The sequence below is a fragment of the Podarcis raffonei genome, chromosome 15 (assembly GCF_027172205.1).
Source record: "Podarcis raffonei isolate rPodRaf1 chromosome 15, rPodRaf1.pri, whole genome shotgun sequence".
In the NCBI taxonomy this organism is placed as follows: domain Eukaryota; kingdom Metazoa; phylum Chordata; class Lepidosauria; order Squamata; family Lacertidae; genus Podarcis; species Podarcis raffonei.
The window spans coordinates 4793258-4816875 of NC_070616.1; the positions used below are offsets into that span (position 1 = coordinate 4793258).

A 23618-nucleotide genomic window follows, 5' to 3' on the forward strand; every position below is an offset into this window, starting at 1 on the left:
ATAAATCGTAGTTTAACATCCAATAGCAGTGAAGGGCATATTGATTGCTGTTACAGGCTTGAGTGAATAGGACACACTTAGCATGGTGCCTAAAAGATAATGTTAGCGCCAGCCAAATGTGTTTGGGAAGGGGTTTCTATATCTGGGACGCTATAACAGGAGAGCCCTATTTCTAGTAGCCACCCACCTAAATTTTGAAGGTGGGAGCATCTAAGGAAAAGGCTATGGTCACTGGGCAAGAGATTCTTTGGATACTCTGGTTCCAGACTGTTTCGGATTTTGTAAGTTAATAGTCCCCACACTGTAAGCTTCCCTTGAAAAAACTGGGGCAGGGGGATGTAAGAAGCTGCCTTAAGTGAGACTCTCTGCCCATCTAGCCAATTGTTGTATACCTAGACATGCAGTGACACTCCAGGGTCTCTGGGAAAGGCTTTTTACAACCATCTGCTGCCTGAATCCTTTTGAACTGGGGGTGCTAGGGATTTAACTAGGGACCTTCTGCATGCAAAGCGGGTGCTTAACCACTGAGTTGTTTTTGTAGTTACTGCTCTTAGTTTTCTCTAGAACTGGGTGGTCCAACATGCAGCCTGAGGGCCATATGCTGCCCTCAGTGCCTTTTTTGGCAGCCATCACACTGTCTTCCCAAAGTGGGGTAAGTGAGACTGGGCTTTGGGAAGGGGAAGTGATGGCTCTGACAGGGTCCTAGAGTAAGGTTACCAGACGTCCCCGTTTTCCGGGGACAGTCCCCAGATTTACAAGGTAGTCCCCATACAAAGTCCATTGAAGTTGAAAAGTGTCCCCGAATTCATTGAAAAAAATCTGGTAACCTTATCCTAGAGCCCATCTATCCCCTTCTCAAACCCTTATTAGCGCTTTGCTAGCTTCAGGAAGGAGGTGAGAGGGCTTCAGGACCCTTCCAGCAGTGGCAGACCTTGGGGTCTCAAATTTCAGCAGTGCCCTGTGTGACACCCAAATTTGGCGCCCCCCATCTTTCTTCTCTCATTCTACATAATGGTTTCAGATCCCTCTGCGGTGCCCCTTAGGCTCTGCACTCAGTGCAACTGAACTGGTCATACTCCCCTAAATCCATCTCTGCCTCCTTCCCAAAACCCAGTGCCTCGCTTAGCTAACTTTTGGAAGGCAGCATGAGGGCTCTCTCTCTCTCTCTCTCTCTCTCTCTCTCTCTCTCTCTCTCTCTCTCTGTGTGTGTGTGTGTGTGTGTGTCAAATTTTGGCCTCACTCCCTACCCCCTGCAACAAGCAGCATGCGGGCTGCAGGTTCTGTGTTGAAGTACTCTTGCAGCTCACTTGGTATGAAAAGTTGGCCTCCCCTGCTCTAGAAGTATGAGTGTGTGTTTAACATGAAATTGCTTTCCATTGAGTGGTCTTTGCTTCAAGTGGTGGCCTTTGGCTTTCAGCTAGATTTACACCTCTTGAGGATATGAACATGCAACTGTCTCTTCCTCCTTCTACACTTGGTGCAGGAGTTTGGAGACCTGAAAGCTTCCTGTACTTGCAAGTACATAGAACACTAAAACACGCACACAACAACAACCCACAGACCTCTATAGCTGTTCTTGTATGAATATATGTTTTTAGAGTACATGAGGGTTTTGTGTGTGCATTTTGCTCTCACTCTGTGGTTTAATACCGTTAGCTGTCACTTTTTTTTTATTAAGGCCTTTCTTAAAAGGCAGAATCAGCTTTATATGTGTCAGCCCCTTAAGGTCAAATGGTTATAATTTCACCAATTCCGATGAGCACCTGATAAAGGAAATAACAATTGCCAGCACCTACGCTCCCTGTGTGAAATGATAGAATATGATGACCTGACCTCTAAAATGAATAAATGTATTGAAGGCTGCAAAGACTGCTTTCTTTCTTTTTTATTAGGTACAACTTTTAATGAATAATTCACTTATCACTGAAAGGGCAGAAATAATTAGCCTTTTAAGTATCTCTGCACTTAGTCTGCACCCTTCACATTTTCCCATTGACATGGCCTGAGGACATTCTTGAAGGAAATTCCATAGTGGGAGTCAGACAGCTTTTCTGAAGTGTTTCGCTTGTGGTTTAATTTCAGCCACTTCTTTCTTGCAACAGCTCCAGCTGAGGAATACTGTACTTCTGCTGCTTGCAGGCAGGCCTGTGTGTGTGTGTGTGTGTGTGTGTGTGTGTGTTGTTTCCCAGGAAAAAACAGCCAAATGAAGGCTTTTTTTTTAAAAGGGGAAAAATGTAAAATGTGTGCAGACTCGTTTTATGAAAAAAAATACTTCGCAGAGGGGAGAGATCAAGACATGTCTATTTATTTAGTACTTAATTAGATATTAAATCCACCCCACCCTGGGGGGAAACTACAGCTGGCTTTCCGGACTGAGCTGCTGCGCGCCACCTTATGGGCTTTCCCCATAAGGAAATTATTTCAGTACTATTTTATTCCATTAATGTGAAGCTGTTAATTTATTTTAGTGCAGTTTACTGTGTACAGAACAATCACTTTGCACGGAAGGAAAAACAAAGAGTCTTGTGGTACCTTAGAGACTAAGAAATTTACTAAGGCATAAGCTTTCGTGGGCTGCAGTCCACTTCATCATATGCTTGAAGCGTTATCCTGATTCACAAGTGTTTGTGTTTGTGTGTCTGTGTGTGGAGTACACACACAGAGTCACCCCCCCTCCATATATCAAGCTCCAGCACATATATTGGGGGGTGGGTTAGTAAAGAGATTAGAGGGAAATGAAATGCTGTTCACACTGTTCACATTCAATCTCTCAACTATGCACATATATCTGTAACTCATTAATGCTTCATACATTGTAGACTGTAGTGCACAAAAGCTTATGCCCTGATAAATTTCTCAGTCTGCCACAATACTTGTTGTTTTTGCTGTAAATGTGAGTTGCAAGTTCATGGCTCTCTTATTAATTTGAAAGAGTTTGTTAGAATAAACACTCATGTGGTAGGGATAAATACAAATAAAATGTAGGGAACACAAGATGTTGTATCTCAGTGAAGTTTTCGGGGCACCCTACACACAGCCCCATTGAATGTAATGAGGTTGCTTCTTTTTGATCCTGAAGTAAAATATTAGATTAGAAAACTCAATTCCAAAACTTGCATAATGGATTGTATGTGCTATACTTGGAGAGAATTTAGTAGCTATTTTGTATGGATATGGAGGAATAATGTTCTTGCTTATTCTTTGCTCTGGCTTTAGTTTGAGGGTGGGGCTCATTAGTTCTTACAGGTTAAATGATCTCTGGCAAATGTTATTTTTCCTTGTGCAGGCTTTCCATAGCAAAATAATAGTATCTAGTGTACTCTGGAATATTTAGGGATAGTTTGTGATTTGTTTGTAGATTACAGAAGGAGAGTCTCTTTGATTAGGAAATGAAAGTTAAATCAGATGTTTATCATGGCCAATGGAGTAGGTGTCAAGTATGGGTCATCTGCAGATCGCCCTAGTTCTTCCCTCCCTGCTTCGTAAAATGCATATTTTCATGGAACTGCAACAGTAATAGGAGATATATATATGTATATAAATTACTATATTTTTTCTGCAAATTATTTTCTTTTAGAAATGTCTTGTTGCATAAAATTAAATAGTAACATAATGAATGAGCACAGCATGTGTTATGCATTTATAATTGATACAATACTAGCCTAGTCAAACGTTAAAAACTTTTTTTCTGCTAACTCTCCCTAATCAGCGCTGTGTTTATGGGCAGAGCACTTTGGGCATTATAAAATTATAAAACAATTCCTCCTTCCCAGTGTCTTAATACTGCCTCCCAAAAATGATCTAATGTGAGGAAAGAGTGTTCTATTGAGTTGTCATGCCTTTCAAGCAGCAAGTAAAGCTTTGTGTTTGTTTGAACACAACGTTTTAAGCCACAATGATAGAACAATCCTACTCTAGGTGAGTGTGTAGGATTGCACCTGAGTGGATTTCATTATGCCTCCCCCACCATAATTTCAGCTACTTTTGGCTATAGGAAAAACCTTTTCAGCTATTTGCACACTAAATAAAATTAACATGCAGTTAGTCAACAAAAGGGAAAAAAAGACATGTTTAAGCATGCTGAATCTGCCTGGGAAATGTCAAATTGACAATATGGTACGTTGACATTTTGTTTTTATTCTGTATGATTCTCAAATTGATGCCTTACAACATGACATTCTGTGGTTGGTCCCTTGAAATTTTTTAATGTGACTTTAAAGTCCATACAGTAGTTGAAAGTAGTGAATTTTGTACCAATCACAATCATTTTAGCATCAAATTCTTGAGGTTTTCTGCAGTCAGGAGATTTAGAAACAACAACCACCGCAAGCTATAGCCTTGAGGTCTGCACATTGCTCATCTCTTTGTTTAAAATACTTTTGACCCCAGTACGGGACCCCAAACACATTTTCCCTTCATGACTTCAAAATATTATTATTTTTAGTTGCAAAGAATCATTCAACGGGGAGTTCAAAAGTCAATTTTATTTGAAACTTATTGTTGTCACCCCAACCCCCCACAAAAGGATCCTAAATCTAGGATTGTTTCATAATTGCATGGTAGAAAATTGAGATGCCAGGGGCTAAGCTTGTGAATTTATGGAGGAAAAGATATTGAAGGTCCTCCCCAAAACTTTTTGCATATCTTTCTTCTTATTGAAACTGTGGTCCCAAACACACCCTCTGTTGTAGATGAAGTTGCAGGTTGCTGCACCCTAGGGCACCCAAGTTAGGTTTTGTTTGTTTACTTACAGTGTTTATCTGAGTCAATGTTTATCTGAGTCACCCAATTACATTGTTCTCCAGAGAACATGAAATAATAAAATACTATATTAATATAGCATATCGTATAACAATTGTAGCATACAACCTGGGGAGAAAGATAAAAACAGTTTTGCAGCATGGCTAAAAATATGTTGCGTAAACAGTGGGTTGCCATTCAGAACTGTTAAGATCATAGATTTTTAAATGCCTGGGAGAATCAGAAAGCATTGGGGGAGAGCGAAGCTTTGTCAATTTGAGGGAAATGGGAGCAAAAGTCGAAAGTTGAAGCCAACATTTGTAGTAAACAAAAGGAAAGTTTATTACCTGGGCTTGGAAACAACATATAGGCCTTGGCGTTATGATCCAGAAATGGAAACTAAACACCCCACCATCATCAACATGTCATAGTAACTGCAGACATATGAAACTAGACATGCTTATTTATTAGACTCTTCTTCATTCTAGTAAATAATATTAAACCTGAAAGTTCCATTTTCTCTAATGGGGGTTGTTAAGAACAGCAGTCCCCTGCTCCAGTGCCTACCTGGTAAAGTAACTCACTTGCAATGGATGACCTCCTACACTTCTCTTCTCTTGTCTAGCCTCCCCCACTTATTTGTCACCTTCTAGGGCTGGGGATGTGGCATTCCCACTGTCTTAAAGTGATCTATTCTGTAGCAAGGGGGTTGCCCGCTAAATTCAAAGGCTGCTTCCTGACAACTTCAGCCATCACCCCCCTGATAACTCCCAAGCATGTTAAATAGGTAGCATAGCCCAGGCTGTCTAAGCATTGTGGACAGACAGCCTTTGAGTGTGTCCAAAAACCAATACACACCAGAAATCCAATTAAGCAGTTTATTTGATATTAAAGAAAAGGGGAAAGTGTGAAAAATGATGCAGGTGCAATCAAAAGGAAAATAAAATACTACACCAGAATATTGATCTATCTAATGCTATATGAGGCAAACTGTAATGGGAAAAAAAAATCTCGCTTGGTAATCTCTGCTGTTGGTAATCTCTGGAATTGGTTGTAGGATGACGAACAAAAGAATGCAGGGAACATGTTGATATTTATGGTTTCAATGATGATGATGTAAATGTGTATATCACCCTTCGTCCAAAGTTCACAGTTCAAAACATACAAATGTAAAATGAAAACACAGAATACATAATAAAACAAAAGCAAAACTAACCAATAAACCTGTCTCCCACAGACACATTTAAATGTTAATCAATGCCTGGTTGAAGGGGAAAGTTTTCATCTGGTGCCTAAAGATAGTAACAAAGGCACCAGGCGAGGCTTCTTTGGTTGAGCAATTCCACAAATGGGGAGCCACCACAGAAAAGGCCTTGTTCCCATGTTGACACCCTCCAGATCTCTCATGGGGGAGGCACCCGAAGATCTTTAACTGAGCTTCATGGACTCCAGAAATGGGAATTTTTGTGAAAATTGAAAAAGCTACTCAACTCTTTCATGTGCCAGTTCGTTACTTCATTTATACTCACTTGTGTTCGACTGTCATCAGTTTCTCTCTCTTGACGCAAAAGATAGAGAGAGAGCAAATGGCTCAGAATATTGATCCTGCCACATTTCTTCTCGCCTTCTTCAGAAAAAGGGCTTGACACTGTGTTACAGGAGCAGTGTGTTTGGCAAACTCCCAGAGTGAGTATCTTCAGGTATTTGGTGTGGGAGAGAATTCTGGGAGTTTGCCAGGCATTTGCTCTTGCAACACAGTGTCAAGGCCCTTATCTGAAGCTAGGCTGCGTAAAAGCCTTATTACTGCCATGTTGCAGGAGCAATACTTCTGGCCATCTCCCAGATTGCTCTCCTACGCCAAATATCTGAGGATACAAAAATGTCAAACACAGCAGCGGTACTGTAATCACCTTTTAAATCTTAGTTCTAAAGCTAACCATAATGTGGATCAGCTCTGTAATTATGATTTTAATGTTGTCTGAAATGAAATTTATTTTCTTTCAGAATGATAACCTAAGTTTTTATCTCGGTATACTGCACATTTCCCACCTTCCCCATTCCACCTGACCTGGATGTTTTAAGGCTTTGATAGAGGGAGGCAGCAAGCATTGCCCATTTCTTCCCTCCCCCAGACTTTCACACCTCTGGAACATACGTCTAGAAGGGTATATAAAGTCCATTCTGTACCTTCTGTAGTTCATAAAATTTAGTTAACCGTGACTCTCTGAGCATAGTAGTAATTTAATGTTTGTCAGTTTCGTTTCTTTTCCTACATGTCAAAATTTGCCTTTAAATATAATGTTTGTCTCGCTTATACACAATGATAAAAATAAATAAATCCTAGTTTACTTACATATTGTATGACAGGACCCTCCAGAGCTGGGTCTGAGTTAGAAAAAAATATATATTTAAAATTCCAAAGAACCAGCACCAAATATTTAGGAAGCAGTCATGCTCAAAGCTAAAAAATGAGTTTGATTTCTATGCAAAAGGCTCAGTTTTAGGAGTGTGGCTTACTTGTTATTTAATATTTTTCTGTCTCAGGGTACTATACAATATGGTTTACATGGAGGCCATAGTTTAGCATTATGTGCAGAAAAAGCCTTTGTCACCCTTGTATAGGGGAGGTTAGGGTAGTTAGGGCTTAGGTTAATTGCTTCCAGCCTCACAGCAATGTGACTTGAAGGAAAAGTAGACAGTTAAGCCAGAGTGTTTGAATTTAAGTTTATGTTCACATGAGTTCATTGATTGAATTCTGTGGACTTTATGCTAACCAGTTTGATTCCTGTGTTGCTAACTTGTAAATAGCTCCATTAGGATTGAGTGTTGATCACTTAATGCTAAGATAGTTCATCCTATAGTTTCACTAGTTGGTTGAGCCTGTGTTTCTAGTTAATTCAAATGGTGCTTTCTCTCTCTCATTTTTAAACTTGCAGTTTTCCTCTTTTTCTCCCTGCTTCAGTAATGTCAAGATATATTTTTTTAAAAAAAAATATCAATTCAGATGAGCCTGAAGTGGGACCATGTACTGCAGGAGGCCAGGTGATGATTTTTCTTTTCTGCTGTAGACAGCTGGAATTCAAAGCTGCTGTAAGTAGGACAGTGCAGGATAAACAGCAGGAGCTAAGAGCATTGATCACATGATTGTCTCTTTGGAATATTGGGTTGCTACAGAGACCACTAAGAGACAAATTTAGCACTTTACATCAGGATGACGTTTTCCCTTGTCTGTCTGATTAGAATGTGCAGTGATTGTGGATTTGCCTGGAAAGCTTGAGAATGAGAGAGAGCTTTAGTGATCTGGGTCCCTCCCACCAGGCTTTGGTGTATACTTTCAAAGAAAAGTGTGCTCATTTCTAGCTTCAAATGAAATCACTATAGACTTACTGGGAAGATTTTACTTGAGGAAAGATTTGAGTGGAAGACTGTTACTTAGATCATTTGTATGTATGCATCTCATTTTATATTCTGCAAGGAGCTCATGGTGGCATTTGCAGTTATCCCATTTTATCCCCAGCAGTCCTGTTTGGTAGACTAAAGGTAATTTGCCAAAGGCCTCCTTATGAGTTCCTTGACTGAGCAAGGATTGGGTCTCCCTGGTCCAAGGCCAGCACTTTCTGTTTCACTTACAATGCAGTGGCTCTTACTGTTTAGCATTTAATTTTATTTAGTATTTTTCCACATAAAATTATCAATCTGCTAATGTAGGACAGGAAGCTGGCTTATACTGGGTCAGACCATTAGTCTATCTAGCTCAATATTTTCTACACTGACTAGCAGTGGCTCTCCAGGGTTTCTTGCAGGCGCATCTCTCAGCCCCACCTGGAGATGCTGGGAATTGAATCTGGACCTTCTGCGTGCAAGCAGATGTTCTACTGCTGAGCTATGGCCCTTTCCCAAATGATTTCAGAGTGAGGTTGGAGAGTAAACAATTGTGTGTTTGTCATTCTGTAGTTGAATAACAATCAGTGACTATTACTTGCAGAAACAGGATAGGAAGCCATAGCAGAAGCAAAAGTTAGCCCTAGATACCATTTTTAAATATTTCATCTATGTTATATATGAAAAATGGTCCATCAAGTTTACCCAAAACTTATGACACTTCATTGTTTTTTAAAAGTACTTTCACAGACAAAAGCATATTTCTTTGTGCTACAGCTTGCAGCTGCTACAATTTTAAGCCTTGTATTAGAGGACAGACGGCAGAAGCTTTGCTTTCAGGCTCTCTTCCCCCCCCCCAACCCTCCACATTGAGATGGACACTTTGGATGGCATTGTGAATGTTTTACGTTACTGAGTATGAGAATTCTCTGCTTATGGTGAGTTGTCTGTGTTTGCACTTATTGCTAAACCACAGACTGGTGCTATGAGGATGAACTCTTCCCACTACAGTACAGCTGTGAGAAGGAGTTTGAAAGCTTTCCCATCCATTTTAGATGAACCACAGCTTGTTGTGATGTCTCAACCTGGCCAAACTATAGTTTCATGAACCTCAAACTGTAATTTATGAAACGGCATTGTTTCAACAACCATATATAAGGTTAAGTAAAGTTAATTTAAAATGGAAGTGGAAGCTAGCAATCTCCTGGCCATGCTAGAGGATAAGTGAAGGTGGAAGGCTTCGCTGCCGCCCGCCAGCATTTTAAGATTGCCCGGGACAGCGGAGAAGTCTCTGCTGTCCCGGGGGCATTTAAAATGCTGGGGGTCGGCAGCGAAGGCTTCGCTGCCGCCCGCCAGCATTTTAAGATCGCCTGGGACAGCGGAGAAAGTCTTTGCTCCCCCCCGCCTGCCTTCAAAAGCTGTCGGGATAGCGGAGAAACGCGCTGCGCTTCTCCGCTATCTCGGGAAGGCAGGCGGTCGGGAGCAAAGACTTTTGCCCCCCGCCGGCCTTCAGAAGAGGTCCAGGACCTCTTCTGAAGGCCGGCGGTGGGCGAAAGTCTTTGCTCCCGACCGCCAGCATTTTAAAAGAGGTCCCCGGAGATTTCCCTATGGGCTTTCTTCTTGCAAAGCAAGCCCATAGGGAAATTCGTCTGGCGAAGCACCTTGAAAAATGGAAAACTCTTTCTTCTTGCGAGTTTTCCGTCTTGCGAGGCATTCGTCTTGCGAGGTACCACTGTAAATACATTCCAATGGAAAGTAGAAGGGCTACACCTAGAGTTTTTTTAGAAATACAGCAAGTAGCTCGTCTCTCCGTGTTGACATACACCCCTTTTTATATCCTGCAGTTGACAAATTGATAATTCATGAGACTTTTCAGTGTGCTGTTCAAGAGCATTGGGTAATCCTTAAAATTACGGCATTTAATCTGAGAATAGAGCTGTTGACTGCAGACTGTCAAATTAAGCTAAGCTAGTTAAAGCCACTCAAACTGTTTAACAAGTATTTGAATAAATACCCAATCACAAGTGGAAAACTATGTTTGGCTATCAGCAGAATGGATTTTTTTTTAAAAGAAAATGTTCATTTAGCCTATGGAATATAAATCTGTTTAAATTCTGTAACAAAGTAGCATGGTTACAGTGAAGGCTATCTGATCCGTAAGAGTAGAGATGATAAGTGTTCTGTAGCACTTTGCAGTTTGTTTTTTAAACTGATATTTTCTTCATTATAGAAACAAAATGCCATTGTAAATTGCAAATTACTGTATGTGTTTTAAAGAAAACTGCCCAGGAATTTCTTTCAAAACACCATGGAGTCAGCAATGGTTCTGAAAGTGTTCTCCCTCACTTTTGAAACAGGGATGGGGATTCTGTAGTCCTCCAGATACACTTAACTGTAACTTTCATCATCCCTCACTGTTGGCTATCAAACATTAAAATTTATTATCCAGATTTTTCCCAGTATTTATTAAAGCCAAATTAATTTCCTTAGGTCTGACATCTTTTGAAGTTTCAATTTGTAACCCACCAAAAAAATCAAAAGCATTTAGAAGTATTGAATCTTCTAACTTGCTTATTTTATTTGTCCAAATCCATTTAACCTTGGAACATATCCGCCAGCAACACATAAATACAGCATTTACAGTACCACATTTCCAGCAACCCAGATTAAAATTATTAATATTGTTCAGCCTTGAGGGTGTAAAGTACCTTATGTAAAATACTTTGAAAGACCATGCTGTGAAGTGGAATCAATCATGACTAGGAGACATGGCGGGCTTCTCCACATGATCAGTTATCTGGCTGTTGTGTAACTCCCAGAGTATAATCTTGTTTCCATCTTTTTAAAAAGTAAACAAAAGAACAATTTGTTAAAGGCCTATACATGTTTTTTGGAACTTTTTTATAATGGTAAGATTAGTTAACATCTTTTTCTTTGGCGATCACTCGTAGCTGGGCAAGATTGTCTACCGTTAACAGGGTCTTAGTGGTATGTCCATAGGTGACTGTGGAGGCCAATTCTGGATCCACACATCCTTCCACAGTGGGGACATAGGTTTCTGGGCAGGAGTTGATCATGGTGAGGGTTTGCCAAACATGTCTTCCTTTTAGCTTGTTTCTCCCTTCCATCCTGAGTGTTTTCAAAGTTCATGACACTATGGTAAAGGCTGTTCTCTAATTGGAGTACTCGCAGGCCGGTGTTTCCCAATTGTTGGTGTTTATCCTACATTTTTTTAGATTTGCCTTGACAGATTCTTTAAACCTCTTTTGTTGACCACCAGCATTACACTTTCCATTTTTAAGATTGGAATAGAGCAATTGCTTTGGAAGACAATAATCAGGCATCTGAACAACATGACCAGTCCAATGAAGTTGATGTTGAAGAATCATTGCTTCAACACTGATGATCTTTGCTTCTTCTAGTACACTGGCATTAGTTTGCCCCCTCAATTTTCTTGACTATGTTTAGGGCATCTTTTCTAGCCCCTAAATATTAGCTAATTATTTCTTCTTCTTCTTCTTCTTCTTCTTCTTCTTCTTCTTCTTCTACTACTACTACTACTATTACTATTACTACTACTATTACTACTACTACTACTACTGTATTTCCATTGGCTAGAAGATCACATATTATATCTTGCTTATTCCAATAATAAAAGCATTCTAAAATAGTATGAATACCCCCCTCCAAATATCTGTAATGGTTATATTGTGAAAACTCTGACATAAAATATGAAATAGGTTAGGATGCAGATTCCTCTGTAATGATCTATAATTGCTCTTGAGTGTCCCCCATAAATTCCCAATAACTCAACTAATGTTATTGCCTTGTAATAAAACTTGCATCCCTATTGTTTCTGTAAGATTTTGTGAAATTCTTAATTACTTCCCCAAGCACCATGAAATTTATTATCGGTTTTCTGCCAACTGGATAATATTGATTGCTTACTAAAAGTAGTTAACTGTTTAGTAGGGTGGATGGAACACATTTGATGTGGCTTAAATGTTATAAAATTCCAATTTTTACTTTGAAATGATTTTTATTGAAATTTTTTTTAATATTTTAAGGCATGGCAGTTGAAAAGCATGCATTTCCATTTCATAGTTTTAGGCACTGAGAATCTACTAAATGTTTAACATGCTCAAAGCGGTATGCATGATATATATCTTGTCGTACTTCCTAAGTATAGTCATTTGAAAGAAGTGAATTACAACATTGAAACTGTTTTATTTAGCTCTTATGATACCCATTATGTCACTTGAGTTATGCAACAATGCATTTTAGAAACTGAGCTCTGTTGGGAGCATTTGGTTGTGATGGAATTAGAGGTGAGCTGTGTGAGTACATTTAGCACAAGACTTTTGCTTGCTTGTTTTGTAAATGAAGCTTGTTAGCACAACTTGCCTATGCATACCTAGAGTATACGTTTTATGCAGATAGGACAATACTTCTGCACATTCATGTAATGTCTATTTATCTTATGAAATGAAGCTGCAAATTATAAATTGAAGGAAGCATATATAATATTATGGTAGTGGGGTTAACTAAGGCACCCCAGATTCCATACTTCTCCCAGCTTCCATTATATCTTAACATTATTACCCTATTGTTGCATAAGTTGTGGTCTCCAGCCCTGCACCCTGCTCTCACTTGTGACTCCTGGAAGCTGTCACCATGTGACTGTGCCACACCATGGTAAATGACTTTGACTAGCTGACTAAACTAGGGTTTCCATATATTTTTAAAAGTGATAAAGTTGTGGAGCTTTTTTCCCCGGGGGTGCTAGAAAATTCCACCCGGACACCATTGTTGGAGGGCAAATCCTGCCTATGTCCAGGAAATTCAGGACAGCCCTAACTAAACAAGATGAGGGTAGCCGAAGAGTCTCAACTCTTTGGTGATTTAGGAACATCTACTGGAGAAGACACTGATGCTGGGAAAGATGGAGGGCACAAGGAGAAGGGGGCGACAGAGGACGAGATGGTTGGATAGTGTTTTCGAGGTTACCAGCATGAGTTTGACCAAACTGCGGGAGGTAGTGGAGGACAGAGGTGCCTGGCGTGCTCTGGTCCATGGGGTCACAAAGAGTCGGACACGACTAAACAACAACAACAACAACAACAACAACAACAACAACAACAACAACTGCATGTGAAGGCAGGCTCTGGCAGATTGAGGTCAATCATGGGTCCAATGGTCAAGAAGGCGGTTTCTGTATGTGCTGTAGAGGGAAATCAGGGGCAGATGGGGCTTATCAACCTAGGAAGGTAGCCCATCTAGGAGAAGGAAAACTCAACCTAAACCTCCCCTGTCTTTTGGATATCTTCAGGAGAAGCTAATGCTAAGGAGTAAACCCTGCACAAATCCAGAGTGGAGTCCCTAAGATGGTTGAATGATGCCTTGTACACCTCCTTCCTCCCACAGCTACTGCAGCCAAGCAGGTGCTCTGCTTTCCTTTGGACCAGTGAGGCCGAGAGGGAGGTCTGGTTGTCCGGGCAGCCCTGGACCTCCCCATACATACTGTGTATATGTATGACTTGTGCACTGACTGGGAAAGTCACTTAGATGCTGCTAATGCAGTGGTTTGACTTTATCCCCAGAGGCGTGCTCTATGGTCTCTCAAGACAGACAAATGCAAAGAACAACATATGGCTCCTTTTAGTTTGACATATTCTATGTGGTTGGCCTTTGAGATTGCAAGGAGATAACAGTGTCTATTGTGAAATTAATAGAATCACAGGTCAAAGAAATAATTTAGGTTTCTAGAGTGTGTTTAAAAAGATCCAGCAGTAGAACTCCATGCTGTTTTCTGGAAAAATTCTGAGAATGGAAAGTTCCAGTCTATGGTCTGCTGGTACCAGTGGGTTAAGGAAGATGTGCATATGAAATCATTAGTATATCAGATAAAGCTAGCAAGTGGTCTTGTGAAAACAAACTGTTAATACAATGTTGTGTTTTTTCTTCTCTGTCAACAAGGAGTTCTCCATAATCATCAAAGCATGTGTATCCTTTAAGATTTGCTTAATTACTACAAGATAGAGAAAATTCCTCTGTTTTATATCTGTGAATTCCTACAGATTGTCCTGTGCAGATCTTAATACTGCTACAATAACAGTGCAGTCCTATACAAGTCCTGTAAACTCCTATACAATAATACTGTAATCCTATACAGGTCTGCTCAGCCATAAGCCACTTTAAGTTCCATAGGACTTGTATAGGACAGCAACTTTAGTGACCATTTCTAGTACTAGTTTGTTTGCTTTTCGTCTTTCACTACATTCCTTAAAATAATTCCTGTCAAACATATAAAAACAGTATGTTATGGAAAAAATCATGCATACTTATCTGTTAACTGTTTCCTAGGTAACATTTTAATATTTTGTGTAGAAGGACATGCTTCTCCTAAAGCTTTGTTTCCATGTTGCAGTTTGGATAAGTTGTGTATACCAAATCAGACTACCGGTATGTCTTGCTCAGTACATGTAAAAATTACCGCAGGTCTCAGCAAACCACTTGATAAACCATTTTTTCCTCCAGTACTGGCATCATTATCACAACCAGTACTGTATTATGAAAGTCATGAGCCTCAGGCCAGGTGAGGTCATGGAGAAGGGCTCCTTTAACTGGCAATTTTTGAGGGGGAAATGAGCAGATTGCGCTGGTCTGTATTATGAAAGTTGCAGTCTTAGGCTAGTGTTAGTCTTAGTCTTAGGGTAGTGCAGTCCAAGCACATATATTATTGACTGCTCTGCAGCTGGTCTGTCCGCTGCCTGTGGATTGCTAGGTTTGTACTGACTGGCACCAGTACAGCTAGTGGAGGTGCTAGGGATTGAACATTGGAACCTCCCGCATGCAAGGCAGAAGCTCATTTCTGGAACTTCTTCAATAACTCTACAGTCACCTCTCTTTTTTAATTTAAGAAAATATAAGAACTTTTATGCTTTTTTCCCTGGTGGCAACTGTGTGTTTCTCATTGTTCTTTATTTTGTTAAGCAAAACGGTTTCAGAAACAGGCAGCCTGAAACAGGTAACCAAAATTCAGCTTCTTGATTGCAGAAATATGTGGTAGCTACTGAGTGATATTTCTTCTCTTAACACGACACACTGCTTGGATTTTTTTAAATAAAAAAAATTAAAGATATGGAAGACCCAATTAAAGAATTTGCTGCAATGCTAATAAGACAGTGAATGTTGGAAGTTCAGTTGCTGCACACACCTGCTCAGAAGCACTTCTGTGCTCCATTGCCATCAGCAGAAATATTTAGCAGCTGCTTTAATCTCTCCCATTGAAATTATTGGGACTTCAAAGTACTTTAATTTGGATTATACCCATTAGGTGATATCCAGCTATGTAATACAGAGAGCAGACCATTGATTTCAATGAGTATGACTAACATTGAGTGCCACCCATGGTGAATAAGCTAAGCCTGCTAAACTGTGAACCTCGTCTTGTGTCTGTGATTCTGCCCTCGCTTAGATGTAGAAAATATCGGTAAATATAGTACGCTTGATGGGAGTTGCTGGCACACTAATAACTGAATACCTGCTACTGAGATTACAAGCAGGAGAATACTGCTGTGCTCTGCTTGGCCACAGTGAGAACAGAATGCTGAACTTGATAGGCATTTTTTCCTTCTGATCCAGCAGGGCTCGTATATTCTTATGATCTTGTTTTCATTCTGATGATCTCCTGTGAATGCCTGTCTGGTAGCACAGAGTGCATTCCTTTGGGGCTATGCTTCCCACTTTTAATTATTTTTTAGGCTGTTTCTCTTCAAAAACAGTTCTATCATGCCTTGCCGAGGTAGTACCTGCCTCTTAGATTTGCAGCTTTCTCAAAAGAACTAGGTAACCTCCCTAATTATTCGAATGCAGCAGCTTCATTGCTCATAATTTGAATTGTGACTTTGGGTCTTGCCAGGTTTGCTGGGGTTTTTGCTTGTTTGTTTGCTTTTTTTTTTAGTGGTGATAAATCTGCTCAGTTTAGTTTTTTTCAGTTGTCTGAGCTAAACTGTGAAAGTTGTTTTATGCAGCTGCATAAGAACTGGCACATGCCCAGCTGAAAATGAGTGCTGGAAGTGTTCTGAGCTAGTGCTGGAAGATCCAGCACAGACTGCCCCTGACGTAAGGACAACATCTTGACTATGCAGTGATTTCTCTGCTTTTGTCAGTGTTTGGGGTATCCCCCCCCCCGGAGTTTAATACTATAAGGGATAATGATAAACCATTATTGACATGACAGTTGAGAGCTGTAGCATATGAATGGCACAGAAGGGAAGTATCCAACACCAAACATAAAACAGTAGATTTTATGTTTGACTGGTGATCTGAACACACTCCTATTTTCTGATGTCTTTGATTTAGAGGTGGGGTTTCATGTGATATCTCTTTCTATGACAGATGTGAAACTGCTTCCCCAGTGTGTGTGTGTGTGTGTGTGCGCGCGCGCGCACGTGCGCTTGAGGAACTAGCATGGCTTTTAGAATTTTGGTCAAATAGGCATCATTGCAACGCAATCACAAATTAGGTACATTACCTGCTGCAATTGCAAAGAAATGGGTGCTGTTGAATCTTAGCACTTGCCTACTGAGCTTAATTTCCTAATTAAATATGCCATCTTCTCCTGCTTTTGCTAGGTGAGAGAGAGGAGAAATCAAGGTTTCAGTTTCAAGCTGTCATTGGATGGAGCAATAGCTCTAGGGTCTGAGCTGTGTGGGTGAAAGTGATTTGGGACTGACTAAAATTCAGCTCTCCCATATAGCTTTGATTTTTCTTATATTTTGTTGTGTTAGTTCTATAAATATAGGATTTGTGCCATTTACTGAGAGGCTTTATTGAGAGGGTATGGAAATGCCATTTTTTTATCTCTCAATTTTTAGATCTCTGAATGCTAATTGTAAATCACCAAAATCCTTCCTTTGTAGTACTGGTACTTGTGATCCCTCTGCCCTGCCACCAAGCAAGAAGGATGTGTGTGAGAGAAAGAAATTAATGTTTTCTCTGTCTCTCTCTGTGTATAAATGTGTAGTTTCATTACTTGTTAGGAGAACCCTTGATATAGGTAAAGAAGGAGAGTGAGTTCTGGTCATAGCACTCACACAAAACTTTTTCCCCCTGTGAAAACGAGTAAAGATCTGGAACAAAAATAGTGATACTTTTTAAAAGTTGTAAGTCTTTAAGACACTCTGGCTGGTGATTCCCCCTCCCCTCCATTCAGGATGTTTTTAATTCCAGTTTCAAAAACAAAACATTTCCCCTAGTTCTTGTGTGCACATTTCCATTTCCAGGGCATTACATTTCAGATTTGAGAACAAAGCTCTTTTGTTTAGACTTTCTCATCAACACACTTGGTGTACACAGTGATTTATGATCCTCACTTTCTGATGCTTCCCATTTACCTCTGTAGAGAAGTCCCTATTGCCATTTTATAGATAGGTAACTGATACCAATGTATGTAACAAGCGGCAGTCCTATGCATGCATACTTGAGAATAAATATTCTGTTACATAGAACCACAGGGAGTTGTTTTGTATGAGATCAGACCGTTTGCCTATTTAGCCCAGTAATGTATACTCTGTCTGGGAGCTGCTCTCCAGGGTCTTAGCCAAAGATGAGTCTTTCCCCTCAGCTGCTATCTGGTCCTTTTTAACTGGATTGAACCTGGGACCTTCTACATCCAAAGCATGTGCTCTATCATTGTGCTGTAGTCCCTCCCCATTGAATTCAATGTAGCTGTCTTCTAGGTAAGCATATATAGAATTGCACCATTAAATTGATATAATATTCATTATATTAATACGATAATCATTCCTGCTCCCCTGGGAATGTTACTTGTACAAGGCCAGAGGTAGGGTGAGGAGGTCTAATGAAGAAGTCTCAGCATCCTCTGTTAATTGCAGTCCGCAGGATTCTTTGTGGGAAGCCATGTTAGCCGTATTAACAGAGCATCAATTAAGTTGCTGCTATATATATGTCCACAGATAGGGACTTGCTCCAGTTTGGTTATGTTTTTAGGTGCCTACTGAATATGATTTGTTATTATTGATGACTATTTTAATTTACTTCCAAAACATAATGTGTAAAGTTTCCCCCAGCCATATAAAGTGTGAAGCATCTAAAATGAACTGTGTACTTGCTCTGTAGTTGTGAATGTCTGCTGCCCCTTGGCAGAGAGTATCTTTGGTTACCAACATCTTTGTAATATGTGAAATGGTCTTGAGAAGATAGTTAAACCTTTGTCTCTGATATATCTAGGTTTCCCATGTTAAGTCTATTTATCATGTAGGCAGTACCAACATGATCTTTCTTTATTAAATTGTTCCTTTCAGTCAACTATACAAGTGTGTGTGTGGAGGTGGCAGCAGCAGCTGTACAAGTGGATTTAAAGTTCCTGATGCATGTGCTGAATTTTCCAGGCTTTTGTTTACTTAAGGACAGCTAAGAATGGGTTACTTTGCAGGTTTTTGTTTGAAGATTGCCAAGGATGCCTTGGAGCATATGCATTAAGTCTCTTACAACTTAATTGAAGAGAAGAGTGTCTGAATCCTTAGTCAAGACCTTTTGTTTTCTGAAATGCTCATTAGTCATTGAAGATAATGGAGTGTAAACAAATAGATTAATTTTAAACAGCCTGGTTAAATATACCTTTCCCCAAAGTGTTGTAGTTTATATTCTTCCACTTTCTGAGGTGCTGTTGCACTAATTTTCTTGTTAGCTCTGAAATTTTTAAGACTAAAGACACAATTGGTGGTCCTAAACAACGTAATCCCTTTTACAAATGGGAACTGTGGACCTTTTTAAATCTTGAAAGAAATTTATCTCAAATGTTTCTGCAAAGTCTATTGGCTAAGGACACAAGGTACCAGCTGCACTTAGTCCTTTCTGTGCTAGCTTGTGGTGATAATGTATCATGCTGCGTGAACAAGTGTGTTGCATAGCCTCAGTCAGTAACTAACTGATTGTGCTCAGCTGGTCCCTATAAAATGGACCCAGCAAAGTCCAGTTGCTGTAGCCACTGGTAAACTGCTTCTCCACACATTCCTCTGGTCTGTGATTTTTTTAACTGGGAAGTGGGGACTGGTATTAAGAGGGCTTGATTTGGTCCTGGGGCCTCCAGTTTCTGCTCTGTGCAGTAGAGGATGGAAATGTCTACATCAGGGATGGGGAACCTAGGATACTCCAGATGTTGTTGGATTCCAGCAACCAGCATCCCCAACTGGTGTGACCAGTGGCTAGGGATGATGGGAGTTGTAGGCCAACAACAGCTGGAGAACAATAGGTTCTTTATCTCTGGTCTGCATCAAAAGGTGTGATCTTGCTCATCACTTGATGTGTATGGTGTGGAATGCCGATGATACTGGTTTGACTAAGGGATTCCTGACCACTTGCTTGGGGCAGGACAAAAATATAGTCCCCCCCCATTTTGAGTTGGGAATGTATTCCTCCCCCCCCCCCAATTCCTTTCTTCTATACATTCAAATAATCTTTTGAAGGGCCTCTCAATTTTTATATCTGTATTTTAACTTCAGTGATGTGAATGAGGGATTCTTTTTATACTGTATTTATGTGTTAAGGTTTATGTTTTTTTCTTACTTACTGTAAGCTGCACAGAGAACTTACTTAGGCAGTTCATAAAGAAATATTGCGCCTTTTATTTTCTTGGGATGCCTGCTTGGACTAATCACCTTGATTTCCTTCTGCTGCTTTCTTAGCGAACATTTGTCCTGCTCCTTCACCTTCTTCTTGCACGGGGACAGCAATGTTTGTACCAGCGTGGAAATCAACCAGCACCAACCTGTGTACTTTGTTAGTGAAGAACATCTCACCCTGGCCCAGCAGTCTAACAGCCCTTTTCAAGGTGGGTTTCTTTCATTGACTCCAGAGATTAATTGTGTCCTTTTTGGACAGACTGTTTTCTGTTATCTAAATGAAGGCTTTGTAGCAAGAGGGAGATGAGCAGGGGTAGGCAACCTAAGGCCCGGGGGCCGGATGCGGCCCAATCACCTTTTCTATCCGGCCCACGGACGGTCTGGGAATCAGCGTGTTTTTACATGAGTAGAACGTGTCCTTTTATTTAAAATGCATCTCTGGGTTATTTGTGGGGCATAGGAATTCGTTCATTCCCACCCCCCCAAAAAAGTCCGGCCCCCAACAAGGTCTGAGGGATGGTGGACCGGCCCACCGCCAAAAAAGGTTGCTGACCCCTGGAGTAGAGGTTAATCACAAGACTGATGAAAATGTCTTAATAAGTTTGCAGATTCTCTCCTGGATTTTAGTTTTCTTTTTCATTAGTTATTCTGAACACTCAGCTTTGTCAGGAATAGCTGTCTTGAAAGATCCATTTTGAACTTCCAACAAAATATGAGAATCTTCAATTCAGTATTCCCTAACCTGGTCCCCTCTAGATGTTTTAGATTCCAACTCTCATCAGTTCCAACCAGCATGGCCACATATCTGAGAGGATGGGAGTTGTAGTCCAGAACATCAGGAACGCATGAGGTTGGGGGAGGCTGCTGTAAACAATAGGCAAAATGTGGTTTTTAATCTATGTGTCATTTCACATAGTACATTAATGTCAGCTGCAGCAAATATGTGTTGTACAGGTACTCTTGCCAAGAAACACTGATTGGCTATAGCTTTTGGGACGTACACCTGATGGCCTTGCCTGTGTTTGCCTCTTAGCAATGTGTGAAATGGCACTGGAGCTTCCTGTAATGCAACCTAATAAGCTATTCTTGTTAAGGATGCGGCGAGATTCTTGAGTGTTGATGCCTATATGTTGCACTAAAACCCAGAACTTCTTGATGGCAGTAAATGGCTCTCATATGTTTTATTCCTGGAATGACCCTGAACTTATTTTTTGACTGGTTCCTCTACATGCAAGTTTAAAAACACACTCATGTTCAGCAGTTTTTCAGCTGTCTGTCGGCTGCTGCCAACTGTTGAAGGGTAACTTTCCTAACATAGACCAGTTTATGACGCTTTTAGAGATCACCCTTCTCTTGTTACCAGGTTTCCCCTATTATTAAAAAAGAAAAGAAAATAATTTGAGCCTAACCTGTACTTAGCAGCTTGCAATCTGTGTTTCAGTAGATGTTACTGGTGTTTCTTTAAAAAAAATAAAAATCCATTCACCTCTCCTGTATTAGAGAAAATTGTTCCCTACTGCTGATCTCTTACAATGCGTTTCTATATCAGACGTTTGGATGAATTTCTATCTGCTGTTATGGTACACTGATTCTTACATAACTCACCCTGTTTCAGTACACATACATTTTAATGAGGGACAATAAGTCCTTGTCCTGAGATCGTCAGGTGAGGATGGCTCCTTGCTGCCATGCAGCACAGTAGAGCACAGTCTACCCTGCTAATTAAAGCACAGAATTGTTTCTGAGATTTAAAACGGTGCTTTTAAGTGGAGATTTCAAACTTTGTCAGAGTTAAGAGGCTATTCATAATGCTGAACTATGTGTTGAGATTAGAAGCCTCCTGCTCCTTTGTCATTCTTTCTGAACCCTGAAAAATGATTTGTGCAAACTGGCTTGTTCACCAATTGTGATTTCAAGCTGTAGTCTGAAGATGATTGACATTCCTTGTTTCCCAGGAAACTATGGTTTACACTTACTACAAACCAAGATGGAAAGCCTTAAACTCTGTGTGCAGGAGAAGGGGGAAAGGAGCAAAAAAGCACACTTGTGGCCCAAGGACTTTAGGTTGCCTACCCCTGCTTTAGTATCAGTCCAGTATTATGGAATACTCTGCCAATAGGGATTGAGCAGGAACCTTCTGTTCGAACTTTTAAACACCTGCTGAAAACTTACATATTTTTTTTCCTATCCAGGCAAATAAGACTATACCTTTCCATAAAACCTAGCTGATTTCTGGTTTTAACTTTATAAATATATATATATATATATATATATTTGCATTGCATTATATATAATTTTTGTAAACCATTCTGATATTCTCTTATTAATAGTGTTATGTAAACATTTTTATAAAAAATAAAAAGGAAAGATAGTGGAACTTCCCTTAATACGAAGCAATATTCAGCTTTTAGCCTTAGTTGGAAATTTCCAAAGAAAAATGAGCATAGAACAGTGCTGGGGAACCTCAGACCCAGGTGTGTGGGTGAATCTGGCCCCTGGAATTTGCTCAAGGCCACATCCCTACTAGTCTAGTCCTTCTTCATAGCCTTCTTGAATGTTTTTGCCTGACTGGAATGTGTCCTTGAATTGCCCTTGGATTAAATCAGCGAGAGGGTTGGAGCTACCCATGGCATCCCATGCTATTGACTAATTACATTGGCTATTTTTTATTCTGCCCTGCCTTGCAGGCTTTGGTAATGATTCTTGTAAATATTCTGAACTGGAATGTTCACCCTAAAGCTTCTAATAGCTGCTTAACTTTAGTCACTGAAACTGATCTCAAATAAGAGTCTTTGCAGCCCTTCATGGGGGCAGTGATGGTAGCCAGGCTTTGGCAAGCCTTCCAGCAAAATAGATTTTGTACTGGAATCCTTAAAAAGATTTAACTTCCCTTGCAAATTTACTGCACATGGAAGCTTAGCCCCTTGACACACCAACCGCCCTTGGGTATACATTGCAGATCTTTTTGGGGTGGTGCTGGTGAATGACAAATGTCCTTGTTCTTTGTATTTGTAGTTATTCTAAGTCCCTTTGGATTAAATGGTACACTCACTGGACAGTCGTTCAAGTTGTCTGATTCAGCTACGAAAAAACTGATTGGGGAATGGAAACAATTCTATCCTATCACATCCAACCTGAAGGAGGGATTGGAGGAAAAGCAAGAAGAAATGGATTGGGAGGATGACTCCCTCGCTGCTGTGGAAGTCCTTGTTGGTACGAAAGCTTTTTAAATCCCTAAACCAGTGGGGGGGGTCTGAAGCCCTCCAGATACTGTTGGATTCCCAGCTTCAATAAGCCTCAGCCAGCATGGCCATTGGTGATGAGTAGTCTAGTCCAGCAACACCTGGAGGGTCCCACCTGCCTCCAACAAATGAAATTGCTTTATTTAATTACTATTTCTGAAGTGCCTAATGCAGCACTCTGGTCTCTGATGAAATGCATTGTCACCAGACAGTCAAGATGGTCTTCACTTGTGAAAACTTACTTAGTTCATATGTAGTGTGGATTTAGTAGTAACAATCCCCCCCCAAAATCTTATTGGTCACCTTTGTGTAAATTGGAAATATAAAAAATTTGTGCTGTTGCCTTGTTTAAAAAAAACATTCTTTTAATCAGACTATGTCTTTAAATCAACTAAATGATTCTATAAGTGTTGCAGTGTTATTAAAAATATTGCTGATGAGCTATCTTTATCAGGAATGGGACAGGAGAGCACCAATTTAGGAGCTGTTAATTGCCTGTTTTAAAAAAGGCCTTGCTGCTAAAGTTAAAATTGGTGACTCCTGTTTCTTCCTTCTAAGCAAGAGCTAGGCACAACGGTAATGTCTAATAAATAATTGTCATAGTTCT

General features: G+C 40.2%; 1 protein-coding gene across 1 annotated transcript in view; it reads left to right on the forward strand.

Annotated features, from left to right (window-relative positions):
- Nucleotides 1–23618, forward strand: part of MED13 (mediator complex subunit 13) — a 98280-nt gene that overhangs the window by 28879 nt on the left and 45783 nt on the right. The window contains exons 4-5 of the mRNA XM_053367829.1: nucleotides 19833–19978; nucleotides 22785–22982. Of these exons, the coding sequence (XP_053223804.1) occupies nucleotides 19833–19978; nucleotides 22785–22982 (344 nt within the window). The remainder of the gene's footprint in view (nucleotides 1–19832; nucleotides 19979–22784; nucleotides 22983–23618) is intronic.